The sequence below is a fragment of the Rattus norvegicus genome, chromosome 3 (genome assembly GCF_036323735.1).
Source record: "Rattus norvegicus strain BN/NHsdMcwi chromosome 3, GRCr8, whole genome shotgun sequence".
In the NCBI taxonomy this organism is placed as follows: Eukaryota; Metazoa; Chordata; class Mammalia; order Rodentia; family Muridae; genus Rattus; species Rattus norvegicus.
In genome coordinates, this window is record NC_086021.1 from 27415035 (window position 1) to 27433550 (window position 18516).

General features: G+C 39.5%; 1 protein-coding gene across 4 annotated transcripts in view; it reads right to left on the minus strand.

Annotated features, from left to right (window-relative positions):
- Positions 1-7945: 7945 nt before the first annotated feature.
- Positions 7946-18516, minus strand: part of Il36b (interleukin 36, beta) — a 98365-nt gene continuing 87794 nt past the window's right edge. For 3 of the 4 annotated variants that reach the window (XM_063284052.1, XM_063284051.1, XM_063284050.1), the window contains 4 exons: positions 13559-13644; positions 12923-13030; positions 9373-9512; positions 7946-8522 (listed from right to left, as the gene is read on the minus strand). In XM_063284052.1, the coding sequence (XP_063140122.1) occupies positions 8310-8522; positions 9373-9512; positions 12923-13030; positions 13559-13637 (540 nt within the window). In that variant the 5' untranslated portion in view covers positions 13638-13644 and the 3' untranslated portion in view covers positions 7946-8309. Of the gene's footprint in view, positions 8523-9372; positions 9513-12922; positions 13031-13558; positions 13645-18516 lie in introns of those variants that run through there. The other variant, NM_001108570.2, reaches the window with a different exon arrangement.

The following is an 18516-nucleotide window of genomic DNA, read 5'->3' on the forward strand; positions in this document are numbered from 1 at the left end:
CCCTATAGGCCTGTGTGTCAGGAGTGCTGTAGACCTGTTTTCCTGTTTTCTTTCAGCCAGTTATGGGAACAGAGTGTTCTGCTTTCAGGCGTGTAGTCTTTCCTGTCTACTGGTCTTCAGCTGTTCCTGTGGGCGTGTTTCCTGAGTCAACCAGGCAGGTCACTTGGAGCATAAAAGTTGGTCTTACCTCTGGTCCTGGGATGACGTTGCTCCTGGGGGGCTGCTTTTGAGCTCTCTGTGAGGGCAGCAATCAAAAGGGCCTGCCCCGCCTTTTCCCAGGGCCCCAGTGCACCGGGGTCCCAGATGGCGTTAGGTATTTTCCTCTGGAGTCAGAACTGTCGGCAGAGTGTAGTCTCTTCTGGCTTCCCATGTGTGTCTTCCCCTCTGAAGGCTTAGCTCTTCTGGCTTCCCATGTGTGTCTTCCCCTCTTCCACGGGATTTGGGTTCAGGGAGCTGTTGACTGGGTCCCTTTAGATCCGGGTGGTTTCTGACTGCTGTGGACCTGCAGCTTGAGTGCCCCTATCTTCCTGTTACCAGAGGCCCTATACAGTTTCCTCTTGGGCCAGGAATGTGGGCAGGGATGGGCAGTATTGGTGGTCTCTCCTGCTCTACAGTCTCAGCAGTACCCACCTGTCCGAGCAGTGAGCTCTCTCCTATTTATGTCCTTCTTTAAATCCTCTATCATCTTCATGAGATGGAATTTTAGATCTGAATCTTGCTTTTCAGGTGTGTTAGGATATACACGGCTTTCTGTGGTGGCGCAACTGGGTTCTGATGTTGCCAAGTAGCACTAGTTTCTGTTGCTTATGCTCTTGTGCTTGCCTTTTGCCATCTGGCTATCTCTAGTGCTAACTAGCTTTGCTGTCTTTGACTGGAGCCTGTCTCTTTGTGAGCCTGTGAACCTGTGATTCTGGTTGCATCAGATGTCCTTGGGGTCCAGCTATCTCTGTGATTCTATGATCCCGTAGTCCTGTGATCCTGTGATGCTGTGATGCTGTGATGCTGTGATCCTATGATCCTGTGGCCCTGTGGCCCTGTGGTCCTGTGGTCCTGAGATCCTAGGTGTGTCAGAGCTCCTAGGAGTCAAGCTGCCTCTGGGTCTGGGCAGAGTGGCTAGAGAGACAGAGTCCAATCCCAGGTGCAGGTGTAATCCAGAATGAACGTGTGCAAGGGTTCCTTCGTCCCCTGAATCTTTTTTTTTTCTTTTTATTCTATTTGTCTTTAAACATTGAGTTCAGTTTTTACTTCCCTATAGGATGTAGACACATTCAAGATTTTCTTTTATTATATGCACACACAGACACACACACAGACACAGAGAGAGAGAGAGAGAGAGAGAGAGAGAGAGAGAGAAATAGTTCTTTGCAATGTAGTGATTGATAAAATGACCCATTCAGTCCTTCTAGAAATGTCAGGGAGTCAAAGTCTACCTTTGCCTTCAGTGAAAAGTCTTATCATGTTCTTTCAACCACTTTTTGTGCTATAAAACTTCAAGAGGTAAACTGTTCTTTAACCTAAAATTTATGTCAAATTCTTCTGAAGACACATAAAGTTAGCTGCCAGAAGAACTAGGTGTTACCATCTTCAACCACAGTGACAACTTAGCACTACAGAAGCTGAATGCAAAGCCCTGTTTACACGTTTCTGCTAAGCAGCTCTTTTTTATGTTTCCTAAGACTGTATTTTGATGTCTTAAAAATTATCTGAATTTTTTCTTGGTGAACTTTTTAAACAATTGAAATAACAATGACCTCAGTTTTTGAAAATTACAATTAAGGATATTACCATGTGACCTAACAAGCCAGGCTGAGGCCAAGGGCCAAGTGTCATTCAGGGATGGCTATCAGGTTGTCCCCAAGGGAAAAAAAAGAAGTTTGGGGTTCATATGCCACTTTTAGTTGTGTAGGAGTATGACAGAGGAGCATTAAGGAAAAAGGACTGTCTTGGGTGAAGGGGACAGCAGTAAGCATTTTATAAGGGCTCTGGAAGGTATGTTCAAAGTTCTGCTGAGACAAGGGTTCAACGGGCCTGAAAAGTGTAGAGCTTTCAGTTTTCTTTTCCCTGAAGAGTGTGGATCCCACATAGGCCATCCACCCAAGTGTTTTTGTTGACTCTATCTTGGGCCAAAGATCTGGACCAGTCTAACAAGTATGATCTCATTCATTAGTCAGGATTTTTCTATGACTGCTTGCCTACCTCAATTGTCTCTTTAAATCAAGTCTTCATGTTTAAAAATATTATGAAAGTAACATATTTGTTTCTTTCATAAAATGTTTATCACTAAATATAGACTATATATAGCACACAGGTTTTAGATGGAGAGAGATTTCCCCAAAACCTTTCACTTTGGAGGCACCTCTATTTTACATCCAAATTCCTACAACCACAAATCATTAAGATTTCCTATAAAAAGGATGGACTGGCTGGTCCAACCAATTTGGTTTTGTATTGATATTGATATTTAAAATGTTAAGATACAACAAACTTATAGGCACCATAGTTAATCTGGTAGAGCTAATCTACATTTCACATCACTGATCCTGATAAGCATCTGTCTTATGGATGTAGTTAGATGGCCCACAGTTCAGGAACTAACCATTCTTAGCAAATACAAAAACACTAATTAAACTCAAATCTCACCTGATATATGCCAGTAATGAAAGGTTGTGTGAAACCCTGTAGCTTTTTGTCTTCTTAGGAGTAGCATTGAATCCAGTAACTCTTGTTAGAGATAAACCAAAGATTTTCAGTTGACTCTTTTTATCCAAATTAGGCCAAGACCAATCAGTCTCTATAGAAAATAATATTTGTGATGTTTTTTAAAAATCAGAGAGAAGTCTGGAGATTGAGTTGGTGAAAAGTCACAGCTGAATCCTCACATCTTTTAGGGGCAGCACCATATTTTAAAGGTTTACAGTTGCTTTCCCTGAATTCCACACTCTATACACAATGGTAATAGCACAAGTACCTTACATCAAACCCCTGCCATTTTCAGGCAATAGGATTTGAAGAAAGAGAACTGGAAAGAGCTGGGAACTAGAGGTTGGAGAATTTTCTGTTCTCTTGAAACAGGGTTTTGAGTGCATCTTCAGACATTAGGTTGCCTCCTGGTGACATGTCCTAGGCCCTAAAGAGGAAAGACTTACGGAAGGAAGTCCTAGAAAAATGTCTTATCTGACTGCAGGGAGCTATCATGTTCAGACAGGAAAATGTCCAAGTACCTGGCTTGGTAGAATCTACCAAATGGCTCTTCCATTCACTCCTGTGGATTTCCCTCACCTTCTTCCCTTGAGATGCTCTGACCTGTTCTGCAGCTGACATGTTCCCTCCCAAATCATCACCAGGAAGAAGCATTCAGAGATGGGAACCTGTACCTGTTCTTTTGGTCAAAGGCCAGAAGCCCCACCTCAGCAGTCAGAGCATAGGCTGCCTGTCCTAAAACAAGCCACCAAAACAAAAGTGTATAGTCCTGAGCACTTCTCATGCCAGGAAGCAGCTGGTGGCTATTCTTACAAAAATTCAACAGCCAGACTCTAACTGTAGACTTGCAGCTTCTCATTGAACAGAGAATTAGTGGGGCCATTGTCAGCACTGCTCATAGCAAGGCTACAGCTGAGGAAGACTGAAGATCCTGTGCCCAGCAAGTAAAAATCAGCACACCTCTGATGAGGTTGTATTGACAAGGCAGCTAGCTGCAAAGTTATCCAGAACCAACTATATTTCTTCCTCCAAGGATTTATTCATAGAGGAGAATGACACAATAATTGGGCAAAAACCACTATAATTATTTGTTTTAAAATATCATGATGAATAACTGTTATCTCTTACACATGGAGAGATTTTATTCCTTCCCCTTATGGACACTCAGAACTAGGACTTACTTGTATTTTTAGAAGCCCTAAGAATGAAGCATCTGTTCCCAAATTTGGAGGGTAATGATCAGTTGAAGAGAGAAGCAGCCATTATGTGTAGCCTGGGCATAGAGAATTAGATAAATGCAATGTGATTGTCTTAGCTTTATACATTCAGGAAACACAGTCCCTGGACCGACTTCACAGTCCTACCCTGATCCAAACCTGTCTATAGCAAAATTTTTTGCCTTGATATTTAAATATTGCTTGTGGTAGTTTGAATATGCTTGGCTCAGGGAGATACTATTAGGAGGTGTGGCCTTGTTGGAAGTATGTCACTGTGAGGGTGGGATTTGAGACACCTTCCTTCTACTGCCAGGAAGCCAGTCTTCTCCTATTTGCCTTTGGAAGAAGATGTAGAACTCTCAGCTCTTCCTGCACTGTGCCTGCTTGGATGCTGCCATGCTTCCTCCCATGATGATAATGGACTGAACCTCAGAAACTGTAAGTTAGCCCCATTAAATGTTTGCTATAGTCATGGTGTCTCCTCATAGTTTGCCTAAGTTCTACCTAAACACCACCCTTCTCTAAGTTCTCTGATGACTGCCTTCTAGCAGTAAGTAAACAAGTCAGATTTTGCTGGATTTCAGAGATGTTCCTGGTGGTATTAAACACAGACAGCTTGGACTATGATAATGAGGCCTAAGACCATCACAGTTGAACACTGGTGGCACATTCAAATATGCATCATATTGAACTGAATAATTAAACTACATTTGCTGTACCAATTGATATTCCATTCTCTTTCACCAGCATTATCAAGATGCTTATAATTAGCTGGTACTTAAGGCTGAACTCAAATAATAGGCCTATCCAGAGTGAAAAGCTTCTATTAATACCATTGTTTAGGCTTTGGCTAAAGAGTTAGATTTTTGTTATATTAATTTCTAGTCTCTTGGGAAAGGGTAGTAATCTTTCACCCCACCGTTGAGTTAAGCACCAATTAGGAATTAAAACAAAGGCTATGTTTTATAAATTAACTCATTATTGAGAACATGGGTTCATTACAAAGGCCATGGGGGTGGTAGTCACACCCATTTGTGGACAGCTTTGCAGTTCCATCTGCCTACCTTATGAGCACAGCCCTCATGTCAATGGAACTAATAAAGGATTAGTATAATGTAGAGGTTTTGTTTATGTTCGTCTGGTTCTCAATGGAAAGTAGGTAGACAGCAGCCAGGTCATGCAAAGTGTTTCTCATAATACCACACAATATGTTTGAGAGTAAAAGGGATAGTGTCCATTATTATGAAGGACTTGTGTGCAGATAACGATTCCATTGTTCCCTGTGATACCAAAGGTTAGGAGCAGGATGGTGCATTTTACTTTGAGTAGGGCAAATCACATTGGTTTTTACTAGCATATTTAATATCTGAGACAATCAACTTACAAAGAGGAAAAGTTTGCTTAAGTTTACACTTCTGGAGGTCTTGATTCATTTTACTGAGTAACATATTCAACAGATATTTGTTAAGGATATAACAGACACTATGGTGGGGACTGGGGCTATAGTGGTTAAATAAGCAGACATCCCAGTGACCAATTCCTTTATAAAGTAATGGGAAAAGTAAGGAGAGTCAAACCAGACGAATACAGACAACCTGTGTAAAGAAAGTCTGCAGATAACAAAATACTAGAGGTAGAAAAAGAGAATTTCAGGTATGGTGGTTAGAAGATGAAAGGAGGCAGCACAATATAAACAAACAGTCAAGGTACAGGAATGTGAAGAGGCTATAGAAAATGTGGCACCTTTGAGGAATTGAAATACTGGCATAACTGTTAGAGGAAGATCCTCAGAGTGGGGAGGTTGTGCCTATTTCTCTAGGTGAGCCTTTGAATTGCATGTAAATGGAAAGACTAGGGGAGTCTAAATGTTGGTAGCCATATACAAGATGGATTTCATGGGTATCGTTGTGGACCATTCAGCAGATGACCCACAATCATTTAAATATTTACTTGTTATTTAGTGGTAATTGGCAGAGATTCTGCACAGAGATGGGTGGAATGAGATGTACTTTAGAGTTAATCTTTGAAAATGAACATTATGGAATGTTGGGTTTTAGGACAGGGAGGAATTGGTGATGATTGGTTTCTGCCTTGAGAAATGGAGAAGAAAACTGGGTGTGGAGATAGACAGGCTAGGGAGCATTCAAGGTTCTGCTTACCACACATCTATTTATAAACTATGAGCCAGCACAAGTCAGTACAGTTCCAGTCTGCAATTTAGTAGAGAGTTCTGGGCCAAAAATCATTTGTTAGCTTATACCTAGAATTTAAATTCATGGGAACACAACAAAATATTGTGAAAGAAGGAGGAATCCAGTAACTTCAGAGAAGCTTCAGTCTTTAGAGGTCCCATGAGGAGGGGTCAGCAAGCAGGATTAAGAGCAGACACCCAGTAAGGTCTGGTAAGCCAGGACTTAGTACAGAATATCTGGCCCATGAGTGAAAGATGTGAGGGGAGTGGAGCTGTATCTGAGGCTGTCTGAGGGGAAATGCCAGTGTTGTCTGCATTACAAAACAGACAAAGGTGTTACCAGTGATGCTCAGAAATGTTTGAATGGAAAACTAGACATGGAGGTCAAACTAGGGTATGCTGAATATTGAGTGCTTATTAGTAAATGATGAGCAAATTGCAATAACAAATAACCTTTTATACTGAGCCAACAATACTCATAATCTAAATTGTGAGCAATATTTGGCAAGGAAAAAAATACCTTGAAGGTATTTAATGGAAAAAAGCCATATATAAGACAGAGAACACTCTTGGAAATAAGGATTGTCCCTACTCCAGTTCACTCTTCTAAAGAAAGTCTTGCTTCTATATGTAGGGAGCCGTACTGGATTTGGGCCTGGCTGCTTTGTGACCATGGCTCAAAGTGGCTATGTGACTCTTGGCTGCATTGGCCACAGAGATTCAACCTTGAAATGACTGCCATAAAGTCTTGAGATTGTTGGACAAAAGCCTCCCCCATGAATTTACGGCACAGGAAGATAACATTCACAGGATGTTTCAGTCTGAGCAAACACCAGACGTCTCCAGCATCTCCATCGCATGACCTCTTCACCTTCTGCTCTCGCTGCTGGAATGCCCTTCTCCCTCCATCCTTTGTGTTTCACTAAGGACACTCCCCCTACCTGAAAACCTTAAAAGCTGTAACGTTCACCCCAATAAACGAGACCTTGACAACAGAACTTTTGCTTGGTCTCCTTCTTCTCTTCACCCCCATTTGATACACAGGTAGAAGGCCTCTTCAGGACCCTGAATAACTGGACCCGCTGGACGGGTCATCTATATGCAAGGTGTGCAGTTATGAAAACAGGTCTTCAGGGGGATATTTATTTGTTATAATACTCATGAAACAGCTTACCTGTTTATCTCTGAAGGAATAGCTAGGCAGCTGGCATGGCAATGAGTCTTTTGGAAACTCAGCTGTAGAGGATGAACTAAAGCTATTCATACCAGGGTGGACATCTATTCAAACATATGACTGAGTGGAAAAGTACATGCACATTGTACCAACCAGGGAAATGCATGAGTCAGTAACACACACACACACACACACACACACACACACACAACTATTCCCCAGCAATGCAGCAATGGAGGAGTGTTCGTCTTTCTCTACATCCTCGCCAACATGTGCTGATCTTAGCCATTCTGACTGGTGTAAGGTGGGATCTCAGGGTCATTTTGATTTACATTTCTCTTATCACTAAGGACTTTGAACATTTCTTTAGGTGCTTCTCAGCCATTCAAGATTCCTCAATTGTAATTTATCGGTTTAGTTCTACACCCTGTTTTTTGATTGGGTTGTTTTGGTTTTTTGGAGGTTAGCTTCTTGAGTTCTTTATATATTTCGGATATTATCCCTCTATCAGATGTGGGGTTAGTGAAGATTTTTTTCCCAATCTGTAGGATGTTGATTTGTCTTATTATGTCCTCTGCCTTATAGAAGCTTTCCAGTTTCATGAGGTCCCATTTATCAATTCTTGATCTTAGCATGTGAGTCAATGGAATTCTGTTTAGGAAATTTCTGCCTGTGCCAATGAGGTTTTTTATTTATTTATTTCATATATGTGGGTACACTGTCACTGTCTTCAGACACACTAGAACAGGGCATCATATCTCATTACAGATGGTTGTGAGCTACCATGTGGTTTCTGGAAATTGAACTCAGAACCCTGGAAGAACCATCAATGCTCTTAACTACTGAGCCATCTCTCCAGCCCTATTTTTTATTCTCTTATACCAATGAATGGCATTTCAGACATGGATGTCAGGAGAAGAGGAAACATGGTGGTCTTCTAAGATGTCTTGCTATGTTTTCAAGTAAAAGATTCTCCAACAGTTTGATTCTTTGGCCTGCAACTGGCCACATATGGCCCATGGTAGATCTAATTCTCAGACTCTAAGTAGAAGTTAGTGTTATTAGCTTCACCCCTCTCCTGTGTAAGAATGATTGTTTGTCTTGCTGTGGAAGAGGTGGCTATAAACCAGCCAGGATACAAGACTGACTGAAAGACAGAAGTAGATCCCTCTATGCCATGGTAGAAGAGAAAGGCTTTCTGTGCTTTTTTCTCATTGTACAAATCCATGATGTCTACATCCTAGGGATAAAAAAAAGAGGTGTGTTAATGAGGAGCACCTGTGAGAGGGACTTCAGTAACTGAGCAGTGGGTGCAACACAGGAGTAGCTGTTATCCAATAGGAGGGATAGAGGTTAGAGATGCAGACAGATGAAAAATTATAAGCTATCAAAACAGATACCCACTAGTTTCCAATAACCTGTCTTTCTCCCAAGATCCTGTGATATAGGGAGTTACAGATTCTTTAAGGCATTGTGTCCCCTAGAACAGAATGGGGTAAGGGTAGGTATGCATCCTGATATGCTTCCATCTACAGGTTCATGCCAGCCAGCCTAGAGACCCAACCTCTGAGTGAATTTATGCATTATAATTTCCATCATTAGCAAGGGATTTGGCTTTTAATTATAAATCTCTTCTTTTAGCACACACCAATATAAACATATATTATGAAAAATACAGATTTGCAATCTTTTGCCTAACTGGCATATTAGCATCTCTGAAGATGTCTGAGAGGAAGTTATCCAGGACTAAACCACATTCCGTCACTTTTCAGAAACATTTGCATGACTTTGATGCTCTGATTTTGTATGATCTTTTGCCCCGGAGTTTAGAAGAATGCTTTATCTATTGTTTATTCAGCAGTAGTGTAACTTATTTGTGGTCTGTGCAGGTGAAAGATCCTTCCTGACCGTGAGTGGTATGAGCTTGCATGGCTATACTGTTCTGTTCTGTACTATGCTATACTATACTATACTATACTATACTATACTATACTATACTATACTATACCATACTATACTATGGCAACTGGTAAGTCACCTTAGACAGAAGGCTACCTGACTTACTTCAAGCAGTGACTACCCCCACTCACCTTAAGCTGCAAAGTCGGTTTGCCCTCGATCTCAGCACAGAAGAGGCAGAGACTTCTGCCTTTGATTCCCAGGAAAACTAGATTACCCTTCTTTTCATCTTGGAATTCCATGTCTCTACATGCTATCAAGCTAAGAATGACTAGAAACACAAGAAAAATACGGAATATGTCAGACTTCAATCACAGAGAAATCCAGTCTTTCACCTCCCACTCTTATGTCCCTCCAAATCAGGGATGGTGAAAAACTTTCTCCATCAAAGCTCTCTATGTTATCCACATAACAGTGATTCTTCATTGCTTTCCTTTTTCTTCTTGATACCAGAATTTCAGTTGTCATTGTTTCCCAAAAATAAAATAAAATGTCTTATTATCCTTGCAGCTAAAAATAGTAATATAGTTATGCACTTATGTGTGGCCTGTGGATATGAGTGGAAGTATGCTATAGGGTTTCTAAAATTGCTCCTTAAGACTAGACTCACCTAGAAATACTTTGTCACTTTAGTGTCATCTTGTTACTTACATCACTTAAGTGATAGCTTAGGTAAACTTAACGTTGCTGAGGCAGAAAGGTAGAATCCTTGGCCTCTGGTGGCATCGTAGAACCAACATAGAACCCAGCCTTGGCTATCCCACTGATCTTATATATGGAAGAAATATACCACTATGTTATTTAAGTTCTCATTATATGAGTTTTTTTTTTCATTCTTGGTTGAATTTAACTATTTAATAATTTAGGATGAGATGCCCAAGAGTTTGGGTATTCCGTATCTATTTCTTAACAGAGGACAGGAAAACAAATCCATTTGATAACTACTTAATGCCACGTAAGACAAAGCACTATGTGGGCATTGGTGATTTGGCTTAGGGAAAGACAGAAATCATCATTTCCTATAAAATATATAAAAATATATAAAATATATAAAAATGATAAAATTGGAAAAGATGTAAAAAGAAAAATTACCAAAAACTCTGTTTGGGGGAAACTGACCAAAGCCTGGAAAAACAAGAGTGAGGCCCGATTTAGAAAACTTTTCTAAAGAAGTAGACTTCAAGTCCAGAGAGTAAGGCTAAGAGAGAAAACACTCATATGAAAAGATGGATACTGGATAGTGGAGGGGTTGGAGAGAGATCACAATAGGAAAAGAAAACAATATATGAAGTCCCTTGTGTGCAAACAAGTATCTATGTTCAAGGATCTCAAAGCAGAATGGTACACTTAGGCCTCCTCCCCTCTTCCTGTGCTCTCTCCCAAGAACAGACATGCAGACATGACCATATTCAATCTCATGTATTAAGAGGGTTGTTCGTGGTTCTGCTACGTAGGCAATAGATGGAACTACACAAATGAAATGGGAAGAAGAGCAGTGAGGGTGTGACAATGGTGGCCCAATTTGTGGGAGGTTGTGCCACAGAAATGAGGCACATTTTCCACAGAATAATCAGTGGGTTGAATCATCCCTGAATCATCAAGGGTGCCTCCTGTTCTTGTGATGTGAATGAACAAAGGGTGGTAGTGACGTCAATGGATCTTCTCAGGATCGTTCAGAAGACAGATCTACAGTTCATTTTGAGGGCACACAAAACTAAAGATGTTGGAGGAGACAGGTGTAAAACATTCAGAGGTCTCTGTTGGAAACATGAGTGGCAGAGTGATGAGCATAGTGGTCATATACTAAACCAAGAGATAACTTGCCATCCCTTCACCGGAATTGTATTGCCACAGATAGAGCTCTGAGGAGTTGAACCATTCAGATATCTCCAAGAAAATATGAAACAAAGAAGTCCAAAGAAGACAGTAACACACACAAGAATAATTGTTCTTCCAGAAAGGGAAGATGAAAGCTGTTCAAGACTGAGTTATCCATCATTTTCCAAGTTACCAAGAACAGACGTTTTGTTCTTTAGGTGAGGGTGCAGAAGGTGGCCTTGGAAAGATGAACTGAAGGAAATGGGAGTGAAAATCTAGATGCCAAATTCTTTTTTAAAATATGGATTTTTTTACTCATGTATATAGTGATATCTTTGGTAAATAATAAAATGTATGATTTATCATGAAATTAAAGAAGTAGTTTATAAAACAGTTTATTTGAAATTATTACAGCATGAAATACTGTCTGTATTAATACTATGTATATAATATTTTTTGTAGAAAAGAAGTATTAATAGTAATTATATTTAAGGAAGGAGGTCATATGATATTTATTATTATCTTTCTTTTCTTGAAAATAAGTATAAAGATTCTGTAACAAATTTTAAAGATGGTTTTAAATTGTTTAATACAGACCATGGAAATAACACATGCTAATTATATATTCAAAGTATATGTGGGTGTATACACCAAAGAAGAAAGGAACGCCAGCAAACTCCATTCACTTTCCAAGAGTAGTAGAAAGCCAGTAGCCAGTAGAAAGTTTTGTATAGCACAAATGCAAACAGAATACTGAATATACATATATTCTTTGAAGTGGGCTATTATGATATAAATGTGTACAAGAATCAAAGACAAGTTGTATAGACTACTTCCCATCAGAATTTATCTGTGATTGCCACAAGCAAACAGAAGATTATTGTGTTATGAGTATGAAATAATCCCTCAAACTCTTGTATAATGAAGGTTTGAACCCCACCTGCTGGCTTTATTGAGATATGGCCAGATCATGAGAGTTTTAACCTCATCAATGCACTATTCTATTAGTGAGTTCATAGTTGAATGAGTTATTGGACACGGGACCTAATTGGTCACTGTTGATGTTTCTTTAAAGCAAGAAGATTGAGACCTTCCTCCTACTTTCTGTCCACTATGAGGTGAGTAGCTCTTTTCCACCATGGTAATGTGTCTGTCTTTACATGAACCTAAACAAGCAATGGAACCAGCAAAAAGCTCTGAAAACTCTGAAATTATGGACACAAATAAATATTTGCATGGTTTTTAAATGATTTAGGTGGTGGTGTCATACTATGAAAATCTGACTAAAACAAGTGGTGGTAGGGATAGAGTGGGAATCAAGAGGTAGTTTTAGTATTAAGACTGGGGATATGATCTAAGAGGTCTGTGTGAAGTAGACAAGGTTAGGAGAGGAGTTAAATAAAATATGGAAGTTTTAAAGAAATGAGACAAGGCGGAGATGGATTGATTGCCTTTTGATGGGAAGATGTGATGTTTCATTATTACCAGAAGAGGAGATCCCAAGAGAGAAGAGTTTGTACGCATGACAGAGGAAAGATGAGAGAGTTTGAATCTGTAAGCCTGGGTAGATGTCAGTTGGAATTTAGAGGAATTGCCATTCTGAAAAGAAACAGTGACTGTGGTAACACAAACCCTTCCTACTTGAAGATGCTTTCGTGAGAGGGATTCCTGGCTCCTGCACTGCCATTTCTGTGAATAGGCTTCCCTAGATGTAGAAGGGGAATAACCATTTTCTTCCTGTCTTTCCTCTAGTCGTAGGTAAGATTGGTGACCAGGGAAGGAGCAGCACAAGGTTTGTGCAAGCTCATATCCACTCCCAGTGAACCTGACGGCTCTTCACCTGCACCGTCACATGCCACCTACCAGATTTGACGCTGTTGCTAGCAGGAACCGCTGTCAAAGAATTTCCAGCCAGGACCCACGCCTTGTGTTGGGAGTCATGAACTCTGTAGGTACTGGGAAATGCTTGAACTGCCAGATAACAGAAAAACACAAGACACAGGTGTGGGCATAACTAACCTTAAGGCTTGGGGTCCAGTCTAATAATAATGAATTCCGAATTTCTGTGATGAGTATTGCTTTGAGAAGACATGGCCATAAAAATAAAGGAAAGGGAAGTAGGGCAGCCTAGTTTATTGACCATGGCACAGAAAAGAACTGAATACACTCCTAGTTACAAGACATATTTGACACTTGCCAGTTCTTACAGCGTTATCTTTTCCTGATTTATAAAGTCTCTATATGGAAACAACAACCAAAACTATTAACCAAGCATAAGTATGTTGTGTTTTTTTTCCTTACCATCTTAGTCAAAATGAACAAACAATTCTAAATGTAACTAATAAGACAAGAGCTAAGTGCCTTGCGATCTCAATGTGTGCCTTTGAGTATCTTAGCAAATAGATCTGTGGCTAAGAAAGTGAAACAGGGCCCTTCAACCTCATTGTCCTTGGTGAGATTAGATGAAGACTGTCCAATTGATTTGTGATTTACACTTACCCCCTTTGTTGATATTGTCAAAGTCAGAGCTTTTTGGAGGAGTAAAACATACATGAGATTGTGGAGGGAAAGCCATCATTGCCGGTCTGAGAAAGAAAGAGAAAAGAAAAACATTTTTCTCGTAGATGCTCCTACAATTCTATGAAATTCTTTAGTGAGAGTTTCCCTATGTCCTCACCCCCATGTTCACATTAAAATGTTTTAATGACTTGTCTATTGTATTTATGTGCACGAGTGTTTCGCTTGCCTGTATGTGTATGTACCATGTGCGTGCCTGGTGCCTGCAAAGGTCAGAAGAGGCAGTCTGATTACCTGGAACTAGTCTCAGTCAGTTGTAAATTGCTCAGGGTGGGTGCTAGGGTTTGAACCCTGACCCTCCTCAGAAACAGCAAGTGCTCTGAAGCACTGAGCCATCTTTCTTGCATGTACTTAGAAAGAACCGCAAGGACAGCAATCCTTAAGCGGAAGCTCCCATTCCTTTATTGACTTGTCTCCAGGTTATGATGACTTTGAAATGCCATCCGCCTTCACATCTGGATGGTGAGGGGGTTCAGTTATCACAGGTACTTCTTGTGCATTGAGTCACCAGGCCTAGGGAAGGCAGAGTGCACTTGTCCATCTCTGTTCCAGCTCTCTCCCATAGCTAGTGAATGACAGTTTTTCCTGCTTTTAAACCGAGAATTCCTGTGCATCTGGCAGCAAACCTGCCCCTCTGACTTCTGTATCCCTTTACTCTTTCTCCAGAGAGATACCTCTGAGGATTCTTCAGGTGACCATCCATAACCGCATCAGAAGTTTGTCTTCTAGAGATGTTTGAGTATAAGATTCTGGTTAATAGCACCGAGTATAGAAAGTACACAGTCTCTTAGAATGGAAACCATTTGTTCACCTCCCTGTAGCCAGGACCATCAATGCCCTGCTTGACAGTTGTCTTTAAGCAGGGAATGAGAAAATTGCAAGCAGCACTCTAATTATAAGCAACTCTTAATTTCTCCTGTACCTTGTATCTTGGGCGAAGGCCACCGAAGCACCCAGGGCTGAACAGAAAGCAGAGAAAGTTTTCCCTCACAAGGCTCTCAATAGCAGAAATTACCTTGGTCCAAGGAAATCTTGTCTCTGCGATCAGTTACGACTGCAGCTCTATATGCAGGCACTGAAGACAGTCTGGGAGTCCAGACCTTTTAATTATTAACAAGGTAGTATCACTATCTTCTGCCCTGGGTGTGCTCACTTTAGCAAGAAACCTGGGATGGCAAGAAGGGCCTGGGAGACTGTGGAGGGGAGGTAGGAGGCAACATAGGTGTGACTTGTCTAGGCTCCTGGGGCAATGAGAGCAGCAATCACAGCAGCACACATTAGTGAGGAAACACACAGGCTAGAGGTTGAGTCACTGTGGAGAGCGTGGGTTCTGGACTGCCTTGAGTTAGAGGTGTGGCTGTCTTGACTCAGTGAAGAGCTTAACACCAAAGCCCTGTTTACATTGATCTGTGGCAAAGCCCAGCCCTGATCTCAGGCATTTTATATATTTAATATTTATATATTTAACATTTAATATGCCACAACTCCTGACAGCTTCTTGTGTTTCCGATAAAGCTGTAAGAGCTCCAATTTCCTGAATAATCTTTCAATCCTCACAGCAGCCCTTTACAAGCCATCAATCTTCCTCACATCAGAAAACAAGCCCCAAAGATGACAAAAAGTTCCCACAGCCAGGCATACTGTGCAGCCAGCTGTGAGGGTAAGTGCTTCCTTTTGGGTGCTGTGTGAGGCATTCACCCTGGGTCTTAATCTTCTGCATACTGTATTAACAGAAACACAAAGGAGGCCTTGCGATTCACACTGTGTGCAGACAAAGGAGCTATAAAACTCAGGTTTGTGAGTTCCTAAGTCTGCAGCATAAGTTAGACACAGGCTGGACATTGATAATAGAAGGAAATCTTCACCCTTCAGTAATGTAGGTAACACTGAAAGAAATCCACTTGTTCTGTCCCAAACATTGCTCTCAGGGAATTCTCAAATGTACGTCACGGTCATATTCTCTGACACCCACCATCAAGTCTTCTTCTTAAAATCTTTTACAAGATTCCAATATTCTCTAACTACTGTCCCTCTCTGGCCTAACTGTACCCACTTAGCCAAAAACCCTGGGCTGGCACTGAGTTCCTGTGAGGATTTGAAGGGAAGGTTGAGAAGCAATACAAGCTGTTCTGGGCTCTTAGAAAAACTAAAGCAGCACAAACACCAGGAAACTATTTTTCTTTGGCCTTCAATGTCCACCAAGCTATAACCAGGATGAGATAGAACTATGGTCATATTACTTCCCTGCTCAAAACTCTCAAAAGTTTTCACTTCATGGTAGGACACGCAGAGCTCTCACTATGGTTACCCCATCCCATAGGACCCCTGTGCTTTCTGTTCTGGCTGCTTCTGAACCTCCCCTAAGATTTCCCTGGCAGTAGTTCACATTGGATTGCTGCTAGTTCTCCCTGATTATTCCTGTTTGGGCAACTGAAGGTTTACATTTAATACTAGTGAGATGTATAAAAAGTAAAATATTATATTTTATCCTTTTATAATTATTATATTATATTTTTATTGTGTTAATTAATATGGATTAATTAATGTGTTATAGATTGACTAATATAATATCATAATATTAATAGATTAATTATATAGAATATGTATAGTTATATAATATATTACATATCTATTATAGCTAATATGAAGTACATATTATATCTAATTAAAATATATGTATCATATATAATATAGTATATATGATATGATATAAAATATTACGTGATATATAGTGACATATCATATATGTTGCATATGTATTATATAACTATGTGTATAAAGTATATCATATTATATGCAATACATAATAAATATATGACTATATAAAATAATTTGTATAGTTATATATTATATACCAACCAACCAGAGCTCCCAGGGACTAAACCACCATCCAAAGAGCACACATAGATAAACTCATGGCTCCAGCTGCATATGTAGCAGAGGATGGCCTTGTTGGGCACCAATGGGAGAAGAAGCCCTTGGTCCTGCCAAGGCTGGACCCCCCCCCCAGTATAGGGGAATGTCAGGGCAGGGAGGCAGGAAAGGGTGGGTGGTTGGGGGGGAACACCCTCATAGAAGAAGGGGGAGGTGGAATGGGATGGGAGGCTATGAACAGGAAACCTGGAAAGGGGATAACATTTGAAACAAATTTAAATTTGTAAATAAAAAATCCAATTAAATAAATAAATAAATAAATAAAATAATTTGCATAACTATATGTTGTATTTTATATATTGTATTTCATAATATAGTTAACATATTATATATTTATTATATATGATTGATATGTTATATATATTTGTTATGCATAATATAATATTAAATAAAGTATTATTCATGTATTATATCTTATATTTATTATGTATAGAGTATAATAGAACATATTATATATTATGGAAATAACATATAATATATAATATATGTACAATATAATATGTTGTATAAATTATATATTATTCATGATATGTTATTATATGCATAAATTGTATATATAAATGTTATATATCATTATATGTATATATTATACATTATATTTCTAGTAGGTATATATTTTATATGTGCATATATGGCATATATATTCTTTTATGTATAATTATACATATAATTACATGTAATTATATATGTAAATAATATATATAAATCATATATAATATATTTGTAATATATAACTGTATATTACACAATGACATATGTAATATAATATATTCATATATAAGTATGTTATAATGTGGATACATATTATATAGCATATATATTATATTTTGTACAATATATATGATCTATAATTACATGGTATATTAGATAATATATTATATGTAACACATCATAGATGTTATCATATTACATCATTATATATGTTATTATATAACATGTTATTAGACAAAAAAACTACATAGTATGTTATAATTATTTATATTAGTTATAAGAATGTATTTTTGAGTAATTATTGATTGTTGGTCATTACTGTTTATTAATATAAAATGCTCAATTATATTTACTAATAATATAGCATATAATATATAGAAAATAATATATAATTTATTTTATAATATATCATATGATATATTTATATAATATATTATAATGTATGTGTAATATATTTATATAATATATCATATGTATATTTATGTGATATATCACAGGATGTGATGCTCCCATACTTTCCTCTTAGTACCAGACCTTGCTAATGAAGTCAAAGGAGCTGCAGCACCCTTAGGAACACCCACTTGAGCCTAAACTAAGTCTTCGTGGCTATGGATGCTCACTGCCTGAATAAGCTGTTTATATCTTTTGCAGGAAAAAAAATGGAAAATTTTGAAGCAAGACTGAACATAAATCACCCATGTGTCTGCTGGAACGTGTGCTAAGTGCAGCCTACCCTGACAGTGTCCCCCCGATCCGTGTCAGACTGGCCGTCCAGTGCAGTCGGCAGAGCCAGACCAGCCAGGACGCATGGGGCCCAGCACACACTTTCCCTGGCCCAGCAGCTTTCAGCTCTCACTTACGGACCGTTTCCATTCAATATTAGTTTCTGTCCAGCAATGGACAAACCTTACAATCCAGGGGAGCGTTCTCAGAGTCTGGAGACTGTGGAGGCACCTTTTACCAGGGAAGTAAGTGCCTGCACCTGCTTCATAGAGTCTCACATGGATCCGGAGTGGGGAGCTTGTGGTGGCCCCTGCCCTCAGTGACTCAATCAAGAGAAACCGCCTGTGGTTGTTAGAGACATAGGAGCCTCACCCACCCTGTGGGTTGCCCATACATCATTTCCAAATTTAGCTGGTAGAACTGGTTGATTCCCTTACAACTTCTTCCCTCCATCCCCCACTCAGCCAAGATAGTGTTGGCTGAAGTGCTGTGGCACCACCCACCAGGTACCC